We start from the raw sequence: 24,534 nt of genomic DNA on the forward strand, positions 1-24,534 counted from the left end.
AGTTTCACATGTTCACATGCATTATTTGGGTGGGTGGGTGTGTTTGTGAGATGCTCCTAATGTTGAGTGATGCTGACGATACGACTACACAGAGCTTAGAATGTGAAGCTATTCATGGAAGAACTTCGTAGAAGTTTGCTCTCTCTAGACCCGTGATGATGACGACCTACCTGTGGCATGCGTGCCCAAAGTGGCACGCAGAGCTGTGTTGCCAGGCATGTGTGGCATTGCCCATTCCTCTTCCGGGTTTCTTTTTTTTTGACAGTGTAATTTTTTTATTTTCCATTTTTCATTTTCATACAGTCACATATATACTGTGCATAGCCGGGGCCATACAACATTAAACAATAATCACAGCAATTCCTCTTGTCAATAATACCCCCCAAAATAGAAACCCAATATACCTCTTCCACTCTCCATACACCTCTTTCTTCCGCCCCCCTCCAACTTTCCATCTTCCGGGTTTCTGACGCATATGCGCAAGTGAGGATCAGCTAGCCTTTGTGCATATGGCAGTACTGGAAACTGGAAGAGCTGGTCTTGTTTTACAGGGTGAGCATGCATGCTGGTCATCTGATTGGCACGTGCGCATGGATGGCACTAAAACGGAGAACTTGCTGGACGGTGTGCATGTGCGCACCGAAAACCATAAGCTCATTTTCTATACTACCTCACAATGTTATACAGCTCTCTTTGGGTGATTTACAATGTCAGCCTATTGCCCCAACAATCTGGGTCCTCATTTTACCAACCTCGAAAGGATTGGAAGGTTGTGAGTCAATCTTGAGCCCATCAAAATTAAACTCTAGGCTGTGGGCAGAATTAGCCTGCAATGCTGTGATTTAACCGCTGTGTCATCAGGGCTCTTTTATATTAAGTTAATAACATGGTTGTTAGGTAAACTCCCCATTGGGAGAGCGAGTGCGTTCAGCGAAGCATTGTGAGAGTTGTGTTGGAGAACATACAAACCAGCATACAGAGACACTGCAGTTTAAATAGGCTTTTACTTTCGTGGAAATAGAGGCATCAGAGTCCATCAAACAGTCCAAGTCATACACGGATAAGACAGTCAGTCATCAATGTTTTTCAGTTAAGGGATAATCCAGATAACATAGTCCAGTAACATATAATCAGTCCAGTAATCAAAGTTTGCTAGCAGCTGCAAAACTTACAATAGCTCACGGCACTCAGATCAGATCAGCCCAGCATCTAACAAACAGAGAGACAGCTAACAGGCATTCTGGCTCCCCCTGATGGCCGATTGAGGAAAACAGCACCCAATCACATTTTACAGTATGATTTAAAGAAACGGATACAACATTGTTACATGATTTATATATTTCCAACCCAACCGTTAGAATTTCATTCCTAACAATGGTTGTTAAGTGAATCGGCCTTCATCATTGACTTTGCATGTCAGAAGGTCACCAAAGGTGATCCTATCACCCCAGGACACCTCAACAGTCATAAATATGAACTGTTTTCATGCGGGTTTGAGAAAAAGGAAAAGCTTCTACAATTGTGTCTTGTATAATTGTATAATGCCTTATGCTTTATGTTTCATAACTACTTCTTTGAATTGTTCCATGCTCTGGCTGGTGTCATCTTTGATGGTGTCCAGCCACCGTGTTCTTTGGAGGCCTGGTTCCCTTTTTCCGATAGCTCCTCCAAGCATAATTGCTTTCTCCATAGAATTCCTCCACATGACGTGGCCTAAATAAATGAGACCCAATTTTGTGACTTTTGCCTTCCGGTGGTGACATGACTGTTGTGAGCTCTTCCAGGACTTGCTTGTTAATCCCCTTCGCTGTCCCGAGACATAATTTGTATAATTGCATTTAATATAAGCACGGTCATTTTTTTTTAAAGTTTAGTTGACCAGGTTTATCTTTTAAGTGAGGATTTAAAATGGAATAAATTTAGCTGAGCAATTAATGAAATAATCAAAATGAATAAACACCTTTGATGCTCTTTCTATAAAGATATTTTTAAAAAACACATATATTCCCAATAATCTACAGGTATCCTGGATCTTCTGACACTGCTTATCTCCAGTGGTTGCTGAACAGAATAGAGTAGAATAGAGTAGAATAGAATAGAATAGAGTAGAGTAGAGTAGCGTAGTGTAGCGTAGCGTAGAATAGAGTAGAGTAGAGTAGCGTAGCGTAGCGTAGCATAGAATTCTTTATTGGCCAAGTGTGTTTGGACACACAAGGAATTCGTCTTCGGTGCATAAGCTCAGTGTACATAAAAGTGATAAATCATGATTATAGTCTTCATAAATACATTCATCATGAATCATAAGATGCAACCTTCATTGATAGTCATAGGATACTAAATAAGCAATCAACATAAATCATACTAGGAAAAAAATAAAACAATATAAATTGCAAAGATACAAGCTAGAAGTTATACTGTAGTCAGGTGTGGAAAACGAGATAGGTAATAGGAAGGATGAGAAAAAGAATAGTAATATGGTCTTAGTAAATAGTTTGATAGTGTTGTATGAATTAGTTTAGCAGAGTGATGGCATGGACGGGGGGGGGGGGAATGTCCTTGTGTCTAGTTGTTCTGGTGTGCATTGTCCTTGAAACAATTTATGTCCAAGATGTGAGAGGCCTGTAGATATTTTCACAGCCCTATTTTAAGGACAAACAAATTGTGATTACAGCTCAGATGGCTAGATTCTGCACTGCGGATTCGTTGGAAACATGTGATTAATCCACTTTAGCTATTTTACACAACTGCTGTTACCAAACCCTTTTGCATTACTATTTTGTTTTGCATTTTAGTATTTAATGACTATAGGCCTCACAATTTATGGATCGCTATTATAGTATAATTAGGCGACTGTCAGTCTCTGCTTCGCTACTTGCTTTAGGCTGTCCTTGAAACAGGGAGGAGGGGGAGGCATGGTATTTGGGAGGGGAAGTCTTAAGTACAGGAGTGATTGTAAAAAAGGGAGTGTTGTTCTCACCATCTACTGCGCATGCTGCAGATAGTGAATTTGCCCGCCAAGGCCAACTGTCCGGCATACCAACCTGTTGATGCTTTTTGAAGATGGAACCCACGTGACACCTGAGGGATGTGCGGATTGGACTATAGGATGGGGTTACCAGGGGGAGGGAGTTGAGTCACATATTGATATCTATGATTACGCGTGCTTTTGCCTCAGATCTTGCTTTGCTTAGCTGCTATCTACTCATAAACAGTAAAACTACTCTTAATTCTGCAAAATGGAGTTAAGTGATTTCTTTCTTGGTTGCTGAGGGAGGCTGTTTATTGTTTACTGTTTATTAAATTTATAGGCTGCCCAATCCTGGAGGACTCCGGGCGGCTTGATACTGACAGACAGGATGCTAAATTGTGATTTTAATATAGATTTTATCCATTATTTATTATTTTATTCTAGGATTTTCAACTGGATATTAATTGGGTGTTTTTATTTGTCCTGGTCTCTGACTGTAATGAAACCTGATTTGATTAGATTAATTAAAATGAATCAAAGTCAGCCATTACTACTGCAATGCGCTCTACATGGGGCAGCCCTTGAAGAGCATTTGGAGACTTCAGCTCGTCCAGAATGCAGCCGCGCGAGCGATCGTGGGTGCACCTCGGTACACCCACGTTACACCTATCCTCCGCGAGCTGCACTGGTTACCGATTGGTCTCCGGATACGCTTCAAGGTGCTAGTCGTCACTTATAAAGCCCTTCATGGTATTGGACCTGGGTACTTGAGAGACCGCCTGCTGCCAATTACCTCCCAAAGACCCATTATATCACACAGATTAGGCCTCCTCCGGGTTCCGTCTACCAGCCAATGTCATCTGGCTACTACTTGGGGGAGGGCCTTCTCTGTGGCAGCTCCGGCCCTTTGGAACGAACTCCCCGCAGAGATTCGGACCCTCACCTCTCTCCAGGCCTTCTGAAAAGCCGTTAAAACCTGTCTGTGTCAGCAGGCCTGGGGTTGATGAGTTCCCTTCCCCTCTCGATTTGTGTGGCTGTTGGTTATTTTTAAATGTTTGTATTTGTAGTTTTTGTGTTTCCCTTTCCCTCCTTGGGTTTGTGCGCCACCCTGAGTCCCGCTGGGAATAGGGCGGCATATAAATAAAACGAAACCTAAAGCTAAACCATTTCAGCTATTCTTGGGCTCGGGTGAAAATCTTAAAACACCTATTCTACGGACTTCATGTTTATCAAGTTGGTTCTTTCTTAGGTCCAAGTGACTGCCATCTCGCAGCTGGTCAAGCGTTTCTAAGATCCGCCAAGCAGTTTCTATTGAGTCCCACTTCTCTGACTCAACTGTCCAGCGTTTATATACCTCAGTGCGGTCTGGATGGTCAATGGAGGCCAGTCCAATGCAATGGTCCACCTGAACAAGCCTTTGAATGGTACCAAAGATGGAACACTCAGAACAATAACAACAATCTGCTTACAATAGCTGAGTTGGCTAACGTACTCCTAGACTACAAGGCAAGATCTCAGCAAAGCTTTGGAGATTTCATCAAGGTTCTCTACGCAGCGGGCCACCAGAATATTTTCCCAGAATTCTCCAGATATTCATCTTTTGAAGCTGTTCCCCGAGAGCTGCTGGAGGGCAACCCATCGCAGTCATCTGAAAATGTTTTATTCGACCCGTTCACCTTCTGGCAGCTTCTTCAAGGTCGCCTGAACTATTATCCAGGATCCTACAGTGATTTTAGTATCCCCTTGGGACATTTTGATCTTCGCAACTGTTGGTGTGTGGATAAAAAGGGACGCCCGCAAGGAAAGCAAGGCAGCATAAACCAAGTTCCAACTTGTAAGTAACTTGAGCCCAGTGGTGGGTTTCAAAATTTTTTTAGAACCTCTTATGTAGGTGTGGCCTGCTTTGTGAGAGTCGCTTGCCGGTAATGTGACCTAGTGGGAGTGGCTTGGCAGTCATGTGACTGGGTGGGCGTGACCAACTTGTAAAATGTGGTGAAACTCACTTAACAACGCTCTTGTTAAGCAACCAAAATGTTGGCTCAGAAACTCTGGCATTTGAAGTACGCAAGTCTTAAAGCTGTCAAGTTACAAGACCCTTGCACCCCTAACCCTTTAGAAAAAAAACCCCAGGGGTGTTCAAACTTGACAGCTTTAAGACCTGTGGACTTCAACTCCCAGAATTCCTCCTCCAGTCATGTTGGCTCAGGAACTCTGGCATTGAAGTGTGCAAGTCTTAAAGCTGTCAAGTTACAAGACCTTTGCACCCCTAACCCTTTAGAAAAAAAAACCCAGGGGTCTTCAAACTTGACAGCTTTAAGGTTTAGATAGGACTCTTAGAGGTGGGTGGGGCGATTAGTGAGCCAGCCAATCAGTGAGCGGTGGGCGGGGCAAGCGTAGTCCGGAGCGGCGGAGGGAGGGAGCTGGAACCGGTTCTAAACATCACGGTAGATTTGTGGAACCTCTTCTATAGAAGAGGTTAGAACTGGCAGGAACCCACCCCTGCTTGGGCCACTCACCAGATCTTCCTGTGATAAAACATTAGAACATAGAACAATAGGGTTGGAAGGGACCTTAGAGGTCTCCTAGTCAACCCTCTGCCCATGGCAGGAAATCCTATACCAGTGATGGCAAACCTGCCACAATGCCCACCCCATAATTTAATGACCCTTGCGCCGTGCCCTGTGCATGCACGTGTGACACCCCCCACTGCCCCGTGCATGTGCACACGGCTTTTATTGGAGCCTGGGGAGGGCGAAAACAGCCTCCTCTGACCCCTGAAGGCCTTCTGGAAGTTGGAAATGGCCTGTTTTCTGACTTCCGGTGGGCCTGGTAGGTTCGTTTTTCATCCTCCCCAGGCTCCCGAGGCTTTCTAGGAGCCTGGGGAAGGCAAAAACGGCCCACCATGCAAACGAAAAGTTCGGGAACAGACTTTTGGGTTACCTGTTGGGCCATTTTTCTCCCTCCAGAGGGCAAGCCGGTAGTCCATGCCCGAAAATTGGCCAAAAATCAAGGTTGAAAATCAGCTGGCCAGTGCACGCATGCGCGCTAGAGCTGATAGGGCAACGCCTTGCATGCCCTCAGAAATGGCTCTGCGTGCCACTAGTGGCATGTGTGCCATAGGTTCGCCATCACGGTCCTAGACTATTCTGGAATTTCTTGGGGCTTGATAGAATCATAGAAAGAATAACACAATAGAATAAGAGTTGGAAGGAACCCTAGAGGTCCTCATGTCCACCCCACCACCAATCAGGAGGCCCTATACCATTTCAGACAAATGACTGTCCAAAATTGGGAGAAGGCAAAAATTATGTCTTTGTTGCCCACAATTAATATGCAGGCAAAGTAAAAATCAAATTCATCTTATTTTATTTGAATCCTTCCCCTTCTCCCTCACCCTTCCCCTTCTCTTTCCTCTTCCATTTCTCCCTTCTCCTTTGCCACCATCTTCTCCTCTTTCTCTTCTCCTTGCCTCCTCTTCCTCCTCCTCCTCTTTCCTCTTTCTCTTTCTCCTTCTTCCTTGCCACTTCCTCCTCTTTCCTCTTTCTCTTCACCTTCCTCTTCTCTTTCTCCTTCTCCCTTGCCACATCCTCTTCCTTTTCCCGTTCCTTTTCCTCTTCTCCTTGCCGCCTCCTCCTCCTCCTCCTCCTCCTCCTCCTCCTCCTCCTCCTCCTCCTCCTCCCTCTTCCATTTCCCCTTCTCCCTTGCCACCACCTCCTCCTCCTCTCTCCTCTTTCTCTTCTCCCTTGCCTTCCCCTTCCTCTTCTCTTTCTCCTTCTCCCTTGCCACATCCTCTTCCTTTTCCCGTTCCTTTTCCTCTTCTCCTTGCCTCCTCCTCCTCCTCCTCCTCCTCCTCCTCCTCCTCCTCCTCCTCCTCCCTCTTCCATTTCCCCTTCTCCCTTGCCACCACCTCCTCCTCCTCTCTCCTCTTTCTCTTCTCCCTTGCCTTCCCCTTCCTCTTCTCTTTCTCCTTCTCCCTTGCCACATCCTCTTCCTTTTCCCATTCCTTTTCCTCTTCTCCTTGCCTCCTCCTCCTCCTCCTCCTCCTTCCTCTTCCATTTCCCCTTCTCCCTTGCCGTCTCCTCCTCCTCCTTCTCCCCTTTATACAAATTCACCCTACTCTGAGCAAACCTTTTGTCTTCTTGCAGGTCTTGGAACGTGTGAAGCTGCAAAGCAAGAAGCTGTGGAATTTGTTAACAAGGTGGAACAACTTATTCAGGAGTCAAACAGCTCTCATTTTCCTTTCGGACAAAGCTTCTTGATGAGCCAAGTGTCCATGTTAAGAGGCCGAGAGCTTTGGAGTAATTTTTCTCAGCTGGAGAGCTCTTTTGCAGAAATTCTGTTGGCAGATAACGATTATGCCATCCAGTTGGCTGCACAATCCAGTAAGTTAATTTTAAAAAATGATTATTTTTTAAAGGACCGTCAAACGGTGGTCAGGTATACTTTCAATTACTGAAGGAAGAATTAGCATTGCAGAATATGCGAGAGTGTGTAGGAAGTTAGCACCCACCCCTCTGCTAGAAAAATGAAATATTTTAGGAGATATTAAAAGGACAGAATATTTCCCCTAAAAAGGAGGCAGAAACTCACCCCCCCCCACTTTGTTAATGGGCCATTAAGGACTGAGCCAGTCTATTCTACATAACAAAGATCAACTTCCTTCAGGCAGAGCCATAATAGGAATCCCAAAGCCCTTTCATTACATCATTTTTTATTGTCATTTTTTAAAATTATTATTCTTTCTTCAATGTAAGCCGCCCGGAGTCCTCCAGGATTGGGCGGCCTATAAATTGATTTAATAAATAAATAAATCACCACCCAGTAAGAGTCAACCAAACTTTGGACTCAGGACAGCCTACAGAGTTGCTCTTGCATGGCCTTGTGGGAGTCTGACAACCAATCAGAATACAAGCTCAACTTCAAAAGCCCAGAGAGGGCATAAAACTCTCAGCATCTCTGCCCTTTTTTCCCCCTTCACCCAATATCTTCAAGGCAAGTGATCCTGTCCACCATTAAAACCAACTTTTCAAGCAGTCTCCAATGTTTCCTGTGTCTTTCCCCCCACTTGGAATTGAACCCAGATGGACATTCCTTCCAACAGGTGTCTACAGGAAGAGTATCAAAAGTCACAATGGGGATCAAAACTACATGACTGAAGACCTGGGTATTGATCCCACGATTGTGGCCACCATCTTCACTTTCTTGACAGCCCCATGGACAGCTTCGTTTGGTTCTCTTAATAGATATTATGGGAGGAGAACCATGTTAGTGTATGGCATTGTTTCTCAACCTTAACACCTCTAAGATGTGTAGACTTAATGATGGCTGGGTAATTATGGGAGCTGAAGTGCACACATCTTAAGAGCTGCTCAATTTGAAAAAACGCTCCTCTCCAGTAACCAGAGATAGAATAGAACGAATGAGCTGGAAGGGGCCTTGGAGGTCTTCTCGTACAGCCCCCTGCTCAAGCAGGGGAACCTATACCTGTGATGGCAAACCTATGGCACACAAGACAGAGGTGGCACACAGTCGTGGCCCCAGTTCAGGTCTGCTGCGCATGCACATGTGCCTCCTGCTGGACAACAGGTCTTCAGGTGTGCAAGTGCATGTGGGGGGAGGGGGGCATATGGGGGGGCTCATGCATGCAGGGGGTGGGATGTGTGCGGGGGGGCACATGCGTGTGGTGGGGTAGTTGCCAAACCGATAGTTGCAAGGACACCGAACCAGTACTTGCAAGGACTGGCTGGCCACGCCCTCCCCTCCCCTCCCCTCCCAGGATTCTCGATGTGGCCCATTTTGGAGGCAAGTGCAGGGTCTGCACAGAGGCCCTGGGAGGGCGAAAAATGGGCCAACCAGAAGTACAGGAAGTCTGGAAAGGGACCCATTTCCAGCCTCCAGAGGGCCTCCGGAGCCTGGGGGAGGCCATTTTCACCCTCCCGGAGACTTGAGGAAGGCCTCCAGTGCCTGAGGAGGGCGAAAAGGCCCCCCCTCCTGGTGCAGAAAGCTGACTAAGCCACGCCCCCTTGGCCATGCCCACCCAGCAACCGGGCAGAAAACCAATTGCTAAAAGTTTTCAATCCCATCCCTGTCTTCAGCAAACATACAGAGTGGAGGTTCAAGTGTGATACTTTTTTCATATTCTCTTCCGGGGGAGAAGATGCTATAGGTAGGGAGAAAGCCACATGAGGTCTAGGGACAAAGCAGGATTGCATCAATTGTAGAAATAGAGAGAGAAGGAGGCTTGGAGATGTTAATAATGATGAGCAGGGAGAAGAAGAAGAGGCGCCCTTCTGCATCTTTTTTTTAATATCAGATCTTACTTTTGAATGCTCCACATAATAGCTACTTATGAATCAGTAGCAGAAGAGTTCCATGCTTTCTAGTCTATTCTACATCTTTGTGGTTGCCTTCGTTGCTTGAGCCATGTTTGTTTTGTTGTAGCATTGCAATTTTATCGGAAGAGTCTCCTTGCATCCATGGACTCTCCTGGGGAGGCTCGGCGCTTGGCATTTCAACCTTATATCCCCCAGTGTGATGGACAAGGGAACTGGGAGGCCATCCAATGCTATGAGAGCACAGGTGAGAGATATTTAGGAAGATATTTGCCTGAGTAAACATTGATGGTCTTTCATGGCTGTAGATACTAGCAATTACACACAGTAATGTTCCTCTTTCTCTCCTCCTTCTTCCTCCTCCTCTTCCTCTTCCTCTAGTTCTCCTTACTCCTCCTCTCCTTCTCCTTCTTCCTCCCTCCTCTTTCTCTCCTCCTCCTCCTCCTCTTTTCTCTTCTTCCTCCCCTTCTTCCTCTTCCTCTCCTTCTCCTTCTACCTCCTCCTTGTTTTCCTCTACCTCCTTCCCTGCTTTTCTTCCTCTTCCTCTTCTTTCCTCTTCCTCCTTCCTCTTCCTCCTCCTTTCTCCTCCTCTTCTTCCTCCTCCTTGCCTTCCTCTTTCTCCTTCTCCTCCCTCCTCCTTGTCTTCCTCTTTCCTTCCTCCTTGTCTTCCTCCTTCTGTTCTTCTTTTCCCTCTTCTTCTCCTCCCCCTTACATTCATTCTCCCTCCTCCTCATGAGGACCCATGCAAGATGGTCTTCTTGGGGGTAAGATGCTGACTCTGTAAACTGCTTAGAGAGGGCTTAGAGAGGGCTGTGAAGCACTGTGAAGCAGTATATAAGTCTAAGTGCTATTACTATGTATTGTAAGGAGCATCTCTTTGCGATGTGAAGTGGTTCCAAAATGCATATTTTTGCTCTTTGTCTCAGGTCACTGCTGGTGTGTAGATGAGATGGGACGTTATGTTTCAGATTCCTTGGTGACACGCTCAACACAACTATTGCAGTGTAAGTCTTATTCTTCAAAGTTGGGCCGTTGCTCCTAAACAAGCAATGCAGATAAGCAGGGAAATAGCATAAGTTTATAAAATTGTGAAAGTATGGCTGTGAAAGTTGGATCATAAGAAAGGCTGAGCACCAAAGAATAGAGGCCTTTGAACTATGGTGCTGGAGAAGACTCCTGCAAGTGCCTTGGACTGCAAGGCGATCCAACCGGTCAGTCCTGGAGGAGATCAACCCTGCCTGCTCTTTAGAAGGCCAGATCCTGAAGATGAAACTCAAAGACTTTGGCCACCTAATGAGAAGGAAGGACTCACTGGAGAAGAGCCTAATGCTGGGAACGATTGAGGGCAAAAGAAGAAGGGGACGATAGATAATGAGGTGGCTGGATGGAGTCACTGAGCTTAAATGGACTCCAGAGGATGGTAGAGGACAGGAAGGCCTGGAGGAATGTTGTCCATGGAGTTGCGATGGGTCAGACACCACTTCGCAACTAACCTCAATATAAAATTGTAGGAGTGTCAATTCTGGTTGAGATGTCCAACTCTTTAATAAAAAATATTACGGTAATCATTTTAGAGTACCGAAGCTCGGCTTTGCTTGGAATGGAGATAGGACGTTGCTTCAGTCAGTTGGAATGATATGGCTATTACAGAAATATTGAAAAGATCTTATTTGTTTAAATAATCTCATACAACATCTGTAACATAGATTCTTTAGGAATAAAGATGAGTGAAAATACAAGAAGTCTAAATCACAACAGATTTTTAGCATTACGAATAATACTGATTTGCCGATTGGTGATTTATTATATTGGGATTGTGGCTATTGATATTAATTTTTGGCTGAGTTTAGTGACAGCTTTCATCTTTTAAAACAATGTATACCATTGTTCACAATTAATTAAAGGTGGATTGGAAAACAATAGCTTTCATGGCATTTATAAATCCCTTGTTTATTCCTTTGTGTTTTATTCCCTTAACATCTTGGATCTAAGATGAAATTCTTTTATGCCATACATGGAGATTTCTATATTAGAGATGACATATGGGATTAAACTAACATTTCTTTTGGTTGACTTCTTAACTCATGTGTAGATTAATCCTACCTAGAACATCATAAATAACTTCCTATTCAGGAAAATACATTTCCAGGAAAAAAAATAGATATATTGATAACCTGCCTCTATCCTAATGGGCTCTGGATTTGAGTACCGCAAAGTCAGGTGCCAAAATAAAAATTCAATGTAGATAGTTGTAATTGAGGACTACCTGTATTTAACAGAATAGCAGAATAGGAAGGGACCTTGGAGGTCTTCTAGACCAACCCCATGCTTAGGCAGGAAACCTTAGACCATTTCAGATAAATGGTTATCCAACCTCTTCTTAAAAACTTCCAGTGATGGAGCACTCACAACTTCTGGAGGCAACTTCTGTTCCACTGATTAATTGTTCTTATTGTTAGGAAATTTCTCCTTGGTTCTAGGTTGGTTCTCTCTTGATTAATTTCCATCCATTGTTTCCTGTCCTGCCTCCAGGTGCTTTGGAGAATAGGTTGACCCCAGGGGTGAAATTCTACCAGTTCGGACCAGTTAGCCCGAACTGGTAGTAAAAATGCTGCTGGTTCGCCTGCACTGCTAGTAAAAAAATTGCTACTGGTTTGGGCGAACTGGTTTTTCTGATGATCAGCTGTGATGCGCAATTTATATTAGCTAGAATCATCAGATTTCCTGCTTTCTAGCTAATCTAAATTGCGTGGCACAGCGAATTCCCCCCCTCGCTGTTCGCTTACCTCAATAGCGCTCTCAGTAGCAGGCTCCTCCCACCCGCTCAGACGTCATCACGTCTGTTTTTGATGCTCTGCACATGCGCGGAAAGGTAAGTTGACTTCACCCCTGGTTGACACTCCTTACTTGATGATCTTACTCCTTAGATCTAAGAACACTTATATTTTGTTCCTCAGTCTGGTGTGAGAAATTTTTATAGGTGTCCTTGGAGAAGGACGCAAAGAAGAGGGAGTCAAACTATTCTCCAAGGCACCTGAGGGCAGGACAAGGAGCAATGGGTGGAAACTAATCAAGGAGAGAAGCAACTTAGCACTGAGGAGAAATGTCCTGACAGTTAGAACAATTAATCAGTGGAACAGAAGTTGTGAATGCCCCAACACTGGAAGTCTTTAAGAAGATGTTGGATAGCCATTTGTCTGAAATGGTATAGGGCAGGGGTAGTCAACCTTTTTATACCTACCGCCCACTTTTGTATCTCTGTTAGTAGTAAAATTTTCTAACCGCCCACCGGTTCCACACTAATGGTGATTTATAAAGTAGGGAAGTAACTTTACTTTATAAAATTTATAAAGCAGACTTACAGCAAACCCCTACCGCCCACCATGAAAGCTGGAACGCCCACTAGTGGGCGGTAGGGACCAGGTTGACTGCCACTGGTATAGGGTTTCCTGCCTAGGCAGGGGGTTGGACTAGAAGACCTCCAAGGTCCCTTCCAACTCTGCTATTGTATTGTATTGTATTGGATTGAATTCTGTCCTAGGCATAGTTATTTGGATTGATGAAGTGATTCCGGGGATGGATTTCTTCAGCTGTGTCTTAACTACTAATGTCTTTGGCTGGAGTGAACACTTGGTGGTTTCAAAAATCTGGTTCCCTCAGTTTCTGCAACTGTCTTTAATTAATCGGGGGTGAAGGAATAAGTGGGTCGGCAGACTTGTTTTCTAGCTGGAATACATATTACTCTGGAAAAAAAAAATGATCTGAATGCAGGTCAGACGTCATGTCAACGTTCCCAAGTGAATGCCCAGATTGCCAGTTGGAGAATGAATGGACTGACGCAGAATGCAACTTCAGCAGCTCTCTTTACTCCGTCCTGTCAGGAGGCAAGTTGTATAAAGCTGAAAAATTGTATTTTGATGATTACGTTATTACACTTTTCCTTTTTGAAGGTTGGGATATTTGTATTTTGTTTTCAGGGGGTGGGGAGAAAGGGGGCATGGTGGCCTAGCGGTTAAAATGCTGGGCGTATCGACCAGAAGGCTGGCAGATCGAGGCAGAGTACTGCATGATGGAGTGAGCTCCCATCCCATCCCTTGCTTCTGCTCCTGCCCACCTAGCAGTTCGAAAGCATGCAAATGCAAGTAGATAAATAGGTACCACTTTGTGGAAAGGTAACAGCATTCTGTGGGCCTCAGGATGTAGTCATGCCGAACCATGATCATGAAGGTGTCTGCTGGCTCCCTTGAGTAGGACAGGGAGATGAACACAGTCTCCTAGAGACTAGATAGGGGGAACCTTTCCTTTCAGGGAGAAATGTGGCTAATTCCAGGCTGAAAGAAGGAAAAAATTACATAATTGCAGAAGGAATATGACTCTTTCTCCCTCTCCCGTCCAATTATGTCGCTTTGCATGAGGACATGCTAGATTCTGTAATTCCTAAATCTACAGGAAACAGGATGATTGATGCTGTCAGATCCCTAAAAGTGATACTGCCGTTCAATTGGGAGGAGGGGAGCCTTGGAGTTAAATCATTAGCTACATCTGAAACAACTGAGTTTTACAACTTTACAAATGGTTTCCTGTCACCGGGAGGCTGAAGGTCCCAACATCTCTGGAGGGATGTTTTTGGTAGCCATGTGGGATATATTACTTTGATGTCTAACTAGAGATACCCATGGGAACGTGTGCTTTATTGACTCCCAGGGCAGAAGAGTTAAGGAAGCATCTTCACACTTGTGTATTGGTCAGAATCTGCATTCGGACAAAGGGGAGGGTCATTATCAGCTTAATCCCATTTGCATGGCCTAAAGGTTTTCAGATGCTGCTTTGCTTCTAATGGTTTCCATCCTGCTTGATTAAAGGTTCCTTTTGAAATAACCCGTTTCAAGGGTCTTTACTTTCTCAAGTTAGGAGAGGAGCCATTACAGATGCATTCCCTAATGCCTAGAGTGACTTTTGGGGATTTTAGATGTCTTTGAGAGCTTTTCTTATCTATCTATAATTTACATGCCTTTCTCATCTCCATCCTACTTTAGAATGGAGAGTATGCGAATTTTCAGAAATCGGATTCACAGGCCTGGTGTGTCAACCCGGTGTCGGGAGAAGTAATGCAAGAGAGAGAAATTGATTCTAACGGCGAGATTCCTTGTAAGTGCCACCGATTGCTATCTAATTTAACTGTTGATTCCTATTTAGGGAATCTGCAGAAGTTTAGCTAATCCCTTCTTCTAAAGTGAAGGAGATGATTTGGTGACAAGGACGGGGTCTTCTCATGGCAGCAATAATGTTAGTGACAAGAGAATGCCATTTTCCGGTTACCAAGTAATCAGCAATTAGGAAAATATCATTAAAAATTACATTTCAATGTTCCTAAGTGGTGAACATATGTATATGTTATAGTGCTGTATATACAGCATATAAATCTGTCTGTCTTTCTGTCTGTCTATCACACCTTTTAATATTTTCACAAACATAACTCATGGCTGCAAACATATCCAGCTTCCTTCTCCTGTCTTCCCGCATCAACCCAGCTGGATTTCATGGCTAAGGTGGGACTTGAACTCAGGGCCTCCTCCTTTTTAGCCTGGTGCCTTAACCCAGTGATGGCAAACCTTTTTGGCACCGTGCCCAAACTGGAATGCTCACGCATGGCTGTGCATGCGTGCGGGTGTGTTTGCCAGAGTGCCAGAAACTCAGCGTGCACATGCCTGTTTTGGGGCAATTTTGGGCTGTTTTTGGCCCAAGAAAATGGCCCAAAATGCCCCCAAAATGGCCCTGTTTTAGCCTCCGGTCCCCTAATCATCTTTGTTGCTCTTCTCTGCATTCTTTCTAGAGTCTCAATAATAGTGTGAAAAGTCAGATAGGAATTACCTGTTTTCCTAAGATAACACAGTTCCTGCATGATTCCCACCCCCCAAAAAAAATATATCTAAGAAGGGCTGAGAAGTGTGCAAATACTTTCCAAAATATCTTGTTGGAATTTTGGCTTGACTCTACAGGAATTCTCTTGCCATGTTCTCAGCTTTCACCAGTGGGAAACTTTTGTTCCTATTAAACTGATTGAAGCTGTATTTTTAAATGGCAATAAAAAAGGAATAAGAAAAGACTTTCCTCAGGGGAAGAAAATATCAGATTTTACTACATAGGCGTGACCACAGGAAATATTTGTTTGTACATTAATCTAATTTTTATGCTGCCAGACTGCCTATGACTTTGGACGGCTCACAACAACTAAAACAAGGAAATACAATAATAGCCAGTTAAAAATACTAATAGAAGATCAAACCTGGATAGTGGATGTTGCCTTTTCTGAAGACAACAGAACAGAACAGAAAGAACTGGCGAAAAAAAAATGACAAAATACAGGTAGTCCTCGACTTACGACCACTATTAAGCCCAACGTTTCTGTGGCTAAGTGAGGAATTTGTTAGGTGAGTTTGCCCCATTTTACGACCTTTCTTGCCACATTTGTTAAGTGAATGACTGCAGTTGTTAAGTTAGCCACATGGTTGTTAAGTGAATCTGGCTTTCCCATTGTCAGAAGGTCCCAAAGGTGATCACATGATCCCGGGGCACTGTGACTGTCATACATTTGAATCAGTTGCCAAGTATTTGAATCTGGATCTTGGGGATGCGCCCATGATCGTAAGTGTGAAAAATTGTCATAAGTCACTTTTTTCAACCGTAGCGTTGAACAAGCACTAAATGAACTGTTGTATGTTGAGGATTACCTGTACAAAGTTATATAAATAGAACAGTGGTGAAATTCAATTATTTTTACCACCGGTTCTTTGGGTGTGGCTTGGTGGGCATAGAGTGGCTTGGTGGGCGTGGTTTGGTGGTGTGGCAGGGGAAGGATACTGCAAAATCTCCATTCCCACCCCACTCCAGGGAAAGGATACTGCAAATCTCCATTCCCACCCCACTCCAGGGGAAGGATACTGCAAAATCCCCATTCTCACTCCAGGGAAGGATACTGCAAAATCTCCATTCCCTCCCCGCTCCAGGGGAACAATACTGCAAAATCTCCATTCCCTCCTCACTCCAGGGGAAGGATACTGCAAAATCTCCATTCCCTCCCCACTCCAGGGGAAGGATACTGCAAAATCTCCATTCCCACCTCACTCCAGGGGAAGGATACTGCAAAATCTCCATTCCCATCACACTCCAGGGGAAGGATACTGCAAAATCCCCATTCCCTCCCCATTCCAGGGGAAGGATACTGCAAAATCTCCGTTCCCTCCTCACTTCTGGGGCCATTCAGAGGTGGCATTTGCCGGTTCTCCAAACTATTCAAAATTTCCGCTACCGGTTCTCCAAACTATTCAAAATTTCCGCTACCGGTTCTCCAGAACCTGTCATAACCTGCTGGATTTCACCCCTGAAATAGAAGTAGAAAGACTGTGGCAAAAGAAAGCAAAGATTGTACCAATAGTAATCAAGCCCTCAATCATCCGGAGTAACACCTTCAGCAGTGATAAACCCACCATCAGTTACACATAAAGGAGAATATTGTAGCTCAGGGTTGACATGAGGGGTCCTTGGTGCTCTCTGACCCTGCTGGTTTTCTTGCGGATGTTTCATTACCCAAACTAGGTAACATCATCCGTGCTAGACCGATAGTTGCCTAGTTGGATAATGAAACATCTGCAAGAAAACTAGCAAGCTCAGAGAGGCTCACCCTCACCCTCAGTCAATTGCAAAAGGCAGTTTTACTTGGAATGGCCTTCATCTCGTGATGATGCTTTTCTACTATCAGATAACAACATCTGCCTTTCCCAGTTTCTTGGGAAGGACTTGATCGGTGGAGAAAAATGCTAAATCCAGTCTAAACATCTGGCAGACCATGCAGTCAACTGTAATGCAGATAGTGCTCAACTTACAACCGTTCCTTTAGTGGACAATCAAAGTTACAGCGGCAGTGAAAGATGTGACTTATAACTGTTTTTCACAGTTACGACCTTTGCAGCATCCCCAGGGTCATGTGATCAAAATTCAAATGCATTGTGATTGGTTCATATTGATAACTGTTGCTGTGTTCTGGGGGTCATGTGATTCCCCTTGGGGACTTTCTCACGAGCAAAGTCAATGAAGAAGTCAGATTCATTTAACAACCGGATTCCTAGCTCATCAGCTGCCGCGATTCGCTTAACAGCTGTGGGAAGAAAGGTCATAAAATGGGGCAAAACGCCTTAGCAGATGTCTTACTTAACAACAGAAGTATTGGGCTCAATTGTGGTCGTAATAGGAGGACCATCTGTAATATAAAAGATGGCTAGGAAGATGGATCAGGCAAGAATGAAGCAGTCTTCGTTCTTCCTTGCTTTCAGGCCTTAATGAATAACACTTTGGTGGGTAAAAATGGTTGCAATTAATGGTGGCGCCAGTGGTGAGAAGGCAGTACTGCAGGCTAATTCTGCTGATTGCCAGCAGTTCGATCTTGACCAGCTCAAGGTTGACACAGCCTTCAATCCTCTGAGGTCGGTAAAATGAGGACCCAGATTGTTGGCGGGCAAGAGGCTGACTCTGTAAACGGCTTAGAAAGGGCTGGAAAGCACTGTGAAGCTATATATAAGTCTAAGGGATATGGCTATTGCGGGGGTGGGTTGCTACCATTATTACCGGTTCGGTGCATGTGCAATTTGTGTGTGTGTGTGGTGTGTGTGTGTGTGTGTGTGTGTATTTGACCATAAATGCAAAAAAAAAAAATGCTCTGCGCATGTGCAGAAGCAAAAAAAAGATGACGGTGCCTACAGCGCCACCAGGAGAACTGGCTTGGGGGTGTGGCAGGCCTGGGTCACTGATGGTTCCAGCGACCCAGGCCGCCAAACTACTACCGATTCAGCCAAACCAGTCCGAACCGGTAGGAACCCATCACTGGGTTATTGCCCTTCCTTCCTTCCTTCCTTCCTCCCTCCCTCCCTCCCTCCTTCCCTCCCTGTGATTAGAATGCAGTATTGCAGACTAACTCTGTCAACTGCCAGCAGTTCGATCCTGACCAGTTCAGCCTTCCATCTTTCCGAGGTCGATAAAATGAGGACCCAGATTGTTGGGGGCAAGAGGCTGACTCTGTAAACCGCTTAGGGAGGGCTGTAAAAGCACTGCCAAGTGGCATATAAGTCCAAGCGCTATTGCTATTGTTTCAGACCATGCTTATCCTTCCCCATCTCATTCTTCTTTTGAAGGCCCCAGCTACTGCAGTCTGGTGAAGTCGAAGGCTCTGGTGCGGGAAATCGGTAGAGGTTACATCCCGGAATGTGACGAGAACCGTCAAGTCTTCTCTCCAACACAGTGCAGTGAAGACCAAGCAAGCTGTTGGTGTGTCTTTGGACGATGGCCAGGAGGCTCCCGGGACAAGAGTTAAAGGCCAGAGGCCTGCCTGTGAACGTAAGCGACCCGCCCAGAACCAAGGGGATCTTAATGTTTAGATGGCAGTTTGTTAGGATAGGATTTCTACAAGCACAAATCTGTCTGTAGATATTCTCAGTCTTCGGGGGTCACGGTTGTCCCAAAGGTGCTTTTTTCAGGAGGCAACTGGACTTCCAACATTCTTCTATCAATAACCCACATATAATGTCTCCTTCCCGGAGCTGATTTGATATCTAAGACCATTTCTTGGAATGACCTTTGTTCATCATGTTCTTTCAGGCCCACGGTGTCCTCTGTCTTATGGTGCTTCTAACCTGTCCCACGGTGGGGTTTTTTTGCAACATCACCACTGCAAACTTGAAGATTCAGCAATGTCAAGTGATTGCTCTCCGGGCTATCAAGATGTCTTTTCTCAAGGAGAATTTCTTCAGTGTGATACCCAGAATCTCCTCTGGCTCACAAACCCACCTCATTCCCATGCCTGTCAGAGTGAGTATAATAGGGATTGTTGTTAGTTGTGAAGTCATGTCTGACCCATCACGACCCAATGGACAATGTTCTCCCAGGCCTTCCTGTCCTCTACCATCCTCCGGAGTCCATTTAAGCTCATGCTGACTGCTTCGGTGACTCCATCCAGCCACCTCCTTCTCTGCTGTCCTTCTTCTTTTGCCCTCAATATTTCCCATCATTAGGCTCTTCTCCAGAGAGTCCTTCCTTCTCATTAGATAGCCAAAGTATTTGAGTTTCCTCTTCGGGATCTGGCCTTCTAAAGAGCAATCAGGGTTGACAAGGATAGGTTAATAACTGTTATCAATAACTTAATAGGGTTGATAACAGGGATAGGTTAATATTAAGATAAAGAAGACACAGAATATTTTTTAAATTGGGATTATTTTTTTTACCAATGATTAGATAATAAATAGGCTCACTCTGGGAGCCATCCAGGCAGAAAGCCATTTTTTTTAATGTTGCCTTAGTTACATTTGTGTTGCATTTGTGCTGATAAATGAATAAAGGGGGACTAGTATAGGTCTATTTCAAGCTATTCAGCTCTCATCAGCTAGCCATACCCTGGCTGGGAATTGAACCTAGGCTGTATTTGGGTATACCAGGGGTTGTGACACAATACATACCTATTTCCTGGCTTAGCTGATAAAGGAGGAGAGCCTGTGGCTTAGTGGTTAATATAACTGCCTAATATGTAATACAGCCCAGGTTCGATTCCCAGTAAGGGTATGGCTAGCTGATGAGAGCTAAATAGCTTGAAATAGGTCTATACTAGTCTCCCTTTATTTATTTATCAGCACAATTGAAACATTATTTATATATACACCCAGACAATACACTGTTTATTAAATACCTACATATGTTAAAGAAAGGGACGCGGTGACTCAGTGGCTAAGATGCTGAACTTGTTGATCAGAAAGGTTGGCAGTTCGACGGCTCGAATCCTAGCTCCGCCTAACGGAGTGAGCTCCCGTTTCTTGTCCCAGCTTCTGCCAACCTAGCAGTTTGAAAGCACCTAAAAAATGCAAGTAGAAAAATAGGAATCACCTTTGATGGGAAGGTAACAACGTTCCGTGCCGGCCAGCGCTGGCTCTTTGGCTCTGAAACTGAGATGAGCACTGCCCCTTTGAGTCGGCAATGATTACCACATAAGTGTAAGGGGAACCTTTACCTTTACCTATGTTAAAGAAAAATGTATAAATAAAACTTTTTTTTTAAAAAAGGGAGTATAACAAGGGAGAATGTAGTACAGAGCCTTGTAGTAGTGTTCAAACTCTTTGTGATTCAAAATACAGAAAGTCCTCGGTTTACGACTGGTTGCTTAGTGGCCCTTTGAAGTTAACCATTCTCTTCTCTTCTCTTCTCTTCCCTTCCCTTCCCTTCCCTTCCCTCCTATTCCTATTCCTATTCCTATTCCCCTTCCCTTCTATTCCTATTCCTATTCCCTATTCCTATTCCTATTCCTATTCCCCTTCCCTTCTATTCCTATTCCTATTCCTATTCCTCCTCCTCCTATTCCTATTCCTATTCCCCTTCCCTTCTATTCCTATTCCTATTCCCTATTCCTATTCCTATTCCTATTCCTATTCCCCTTCCCTTCTATTCCTATTCCTATTCCCTATTCCTATTCCTATTCCTAGTCCCTATTCCTATTCCCTTCCCTTCTATTCCTATTCCTATTCCCTATTCCTATTCCTATTCCTATTCCTATTCCTATTCCTATTCCTATTCCCCTTCCTCTTCTATTCCTATTCCTATTCCTATTCCCTATCCTATTCCTATTCCTATTCCTATTCCTATTCCTATTCCCCTTCCCTTCTATTCCTATTCCTATTCCTATTCCCTATTCCTATTCCTATTCCTATTCCCCTTCCCTTCTATTCCTATTCCTATTCCATTTCTATTCCCCTTCCCTTCTATTCCTATTCCTATTCCCTATTCCTATTCCTATCCTATTCCCTATTCCTATTCCTATTCCTATTCCCTTCCCTTCTATTCCTATTCCTATCCCTATTCCTATTCCTATTCCGATTCCCCTTCCCTTCTATTCCATTCCTATTCCTATTCCTCCTCCTCCTCCTCCTCCTCCTCCTCCTCCTCCTCCTCCTCCTCCTCCTCCTCTTCTTCTTCTTCTTCTTCATCCTATTCCTATTCCTATTCCTATTCCTATTCCTATTCCTATTCCTATTCCTATTCTATTCCCCTTCCCTGCTATTCTATTCCTATTCCTATTCCTATTCCTATTCCTATTCCTATTCCTATTCTATTCCTCCTCCTCCTCCTCCTCCTCCTCCTCCTCCTCCTCCTCCTCCTCCTCCTCGTCTTCTTCTTCTTCTTCATCCTATTCCTATTCCTATCTATTCCTATTCCTATTCCTCCTCCTCCTCCTCCTCCTCCTCCTCCTCCTCCTCCTCTTCTTCTTCTTCTTCTTCATCCTATTCCTATTCCTATTCCTATTCCTATTCCTATTCCTATTCCTATTCCTATTCCTATTCCCCTTCCCTTCTATTCCTATTCCTATTTCCTATTCCTATTCCTCCTCCTCCTCCTCCTCCTCCTCCTCCTCCTCCTCTTCTTCTTCTTCTTCTTCTTCATCCTATTCCTATTCCTATTCCTATTCCTATTCCTATTTCCCCTTCCCTTCTATTCCTATTCCTATTCCATCCCACCACCCAACCATGCTTTCAAGAAGGGGTTGGACTGCTCTCTGTCAGAAATGGTGTAGGGTCTTCTGCTTGGAGGAATTGGACTAGATGACCTACAAGCTTCCTTCCAATTCTGATCATCTACTAATGTTGTTGGATCCTTGGTCTAAGCCTGATTTTGTTTCCCTTTATGTTTAGGACTGCAGCCATTCCAGAGTGTCCAGATTCAAACCCATTTCCAGCTCATCTTGCCTCCTGAGAAGACCTGCAAGCCCTGACTATTCCGGGTTGCTGGAGACATTCCAGACCTTCATTCTGGATGAGCTGAAGTCTCGTGGCTTTTGCCACATCCAGGTATTCTAATGGTGAATCTCTGCAAAAGTGAAATGAAACAGCTCTATCGTGGATTGTGCAAGGCCACCCCTGGTATGATTTGGCCAACCAATAGGAAGACACCGATCATGGTATTACTGCTCTATGTAGTCCTCGACTAACGACGGCCGTTGCACCCAAAGCTTCTGTTGAGGGAGATCCCTGTGGAGATCCTCAGACATCCAGGTCATGGTTGTCCCAAAGGTGCTTTTTCAAGAGGCAACTGGATTTTGTTTTTTCCTTGAAGATGTTTCGCTTCTCATCTATGAAGCTTGTTAAGGGGGACATTTGTTAAGTGAGTTTTGCCCTATTTTCTTGCCGCAGTTGTTAACTGAATCATTGCAGTTGCTAAGTTAGTAACTCAGTTGCAAAGTGAATCCGGTTTCCCTAATGGACTTTGCTTGTCGGGAGGTCGCAAGCAATGATCCCATGACATAGGACATGGCAAAAGTCATAAGTATGAACCAGCTGCTAAGCATCTGAATTTTGATTAAGGGATCATGGGGATGCTTGCAAAGGTCATAAGTGTGAACAATGATCATAAGTCACATTTTTCAGTGCCGTTGTAACTTTGAACTAAATTAATGTAAGTGAAGTAAATGTCAGAAACATTTACCAAGGGGCTTCTGGATTGAAAGGACTAGCTGGCGACATCACCGCTGCCCAGGGGGATGCTCAAAGGGGCTCCCTTCACATTCCTGATATTTTCCCACCAGAGTGGTACCTATTTATCTACTTGCATTTTCATACTTTTCAAACTGCTAGGTGGGCAGGAGCTGGGACAAATTGATGGGAGCTCATTCCATTACACAGCTGTTGCTTATAGGTTAGAACAGCTGAGTTGTCAACCTCTCAATGGTTTTCGGACTCAGCATCCTAACTTCATGAGCCAACCTGCCCCCACTTTATCATAGTATTAAACTGCGTTGATTCAGAAAGCATTCATTGATAGTTGGGCTAAGCTCATCCTCTGTATCCAAGGCAATTATATTATAAAAAGTCAGTTTGGCCTAGTAGCTGGGAGTAACTCCCAGGAGGCTGGGAGTTCTCATCCCGCCTTAGGCATGAAAGCCGACTGGGTGACTTTCGACCAATCACAGGAGTTTGTGAGTTCTAGTCCCGCCTTAGGCATGAAAGCTAGTTGGGTGACTTTGGCCAATTATCAGAGGACTGGGAGCTCTAATCCCGCCTTAGACATGAAAGCCAGCTGGATGACTTGGGCTAATCCTCCAGAGACTATGAGTTCTAGTCCTACTTTAGGCATGAAAACTGGCTGGTAAGTTTGAGCCAATTGCTCTCTCTCAACTCAACTTATCTCACAGGGTTATTTTTGTGGGGAGGATATAAAGAGTAGAATAGGATAAAATATAGAATAGGGAATGGAATGGAACGGAAAGAATAAAATAGGATAGGATAGGATAGAATAGAATAAGGAATGGAATGGAATGGAATAGGATAGGACAGGGCAGGATAGGATAGGATAGGATAGGATAGGATAGGATAGAATAGAATAATAGAATGGAATAGAATAGAATAGAATAGAATAGAATGGAATGGAATGGAATGGAATGGAATTGGAATGGAATAGGCTAGGCTAGGCTAGGCTAGGCTAGAATAGAATAGAATAAGGAATAGAATGGAATAGGATAGAATAGAATAAGGAATAGAATAGAATTGGAATGGAATAGGATAGAATAGAATAAGGAATAGAATAGAATTGGAATGGAATAGGATAGGATAGAATAGAATAAGAATAGAATGGAATTGGAATGGAATAGGCTAGGGTAGCTAGAATAGAACAAGGAATAGAATGGAATGGAATGGAATAGGATAGAATAGAATAGAATAAGGAATAGAATGAAATTGGAATGGAATAGGATAAGATAGAATGTTTGTTTAAGCAAATCCTTCAACAAGAGTTCTGGCTGAATTGAAACCGCCACCACTGCCAACAATAGCAGAATATGATTTTTTTTTTAAGGTCAATACTTTGGAGAACTTGGTGTCTGTTCCAGTCTGTGGAGATTATGCTGTGCTGGTTGCGTGTGCAGCTGCTGACCGTCTGGGAGTGAACGTCACATGCAAGCTATGCTCAACAATGTGCCAGCTACTGCACTTCCTGATTTATACGACATTGGTTAGTTTATTATTTCTAGCTTAATGTGGCTGTTTTGACTGAAATATATTGGCCCCCCTCCTCTTCAAATATGGCAATGTATTGGAGATTTAATGAAAAAGCCTGCCAGAAATTATTGTAATTCAAAAAAATATATTTGCTTTAACTCCTTGAAAATTCACAGGAGATCTACCATCACCACAAGAGCCTATAGCTTAACTGTGT

General features: G+C 44.1%; 1 protein-coding gene across 1 annotated transcript in view; it reads left to right on the forward strand.

The window, feature by feature from the left end:
* The window catches only part of TG (thyroglobulin), a gene marked incomplete at its 5' end in the record, with an annotated part of 167,551 nt that overhangs the window by 15,635 nt on the left and 127,382 nt on the right, over nucleotides 1-24,534 (forward strand). Inside the window, 12 exon segments of the mRNA XM_032222300.1 lie at nucleotides 4,218-4,802; nucleotides 7,114-7,350; nucleotides 9,410-9,547; nucleotides 10,227-10,304; nucleotides 12,129-12,172; nucleotides 14,337-14,448; nucleotides 18,486-18,628; nucleotides 18,630-18,687; nucleotides 22,020-22,090; nucleotides 22,092-22,175; nucleotides 24,175-24,271; nucleotides 24,274-24,330. Coding sequence (XP_032078191.1) covers nucleotides 4,218-4,802; nucleotides 7,114-7,350; nucleotides 9,410-9,547; nucleotides 10,227-10,304; nucleotides 12,129-12,172; nucleotides 14,337-14,448; nucleotides 18,486-18,628; nucleotides 18,630-18,687; nucleotides 22,020-22,090; nucleotides 22,092-22,175; nucleotides 24,175-24,271; nucleotides 24,274-24,330 — 1,704 coding nt within the window.

The sequence above is a fragment of the Thamnophis elegans genome, chromosome 8 (genome assembly GCF_009769535.1).
Source record: "Thamnophis elegans isolate rThaEle1 chromosome 8, rThaEle1.pri, whole genome shotgun sequence".
NCBI classification, from domain to species: domain Eukaryota; kingdom Metazoa; phylum Chordata; class Lepidosauria; order Squamata; family Colubridae; genus Thamnophis; species Thamnophis elegans.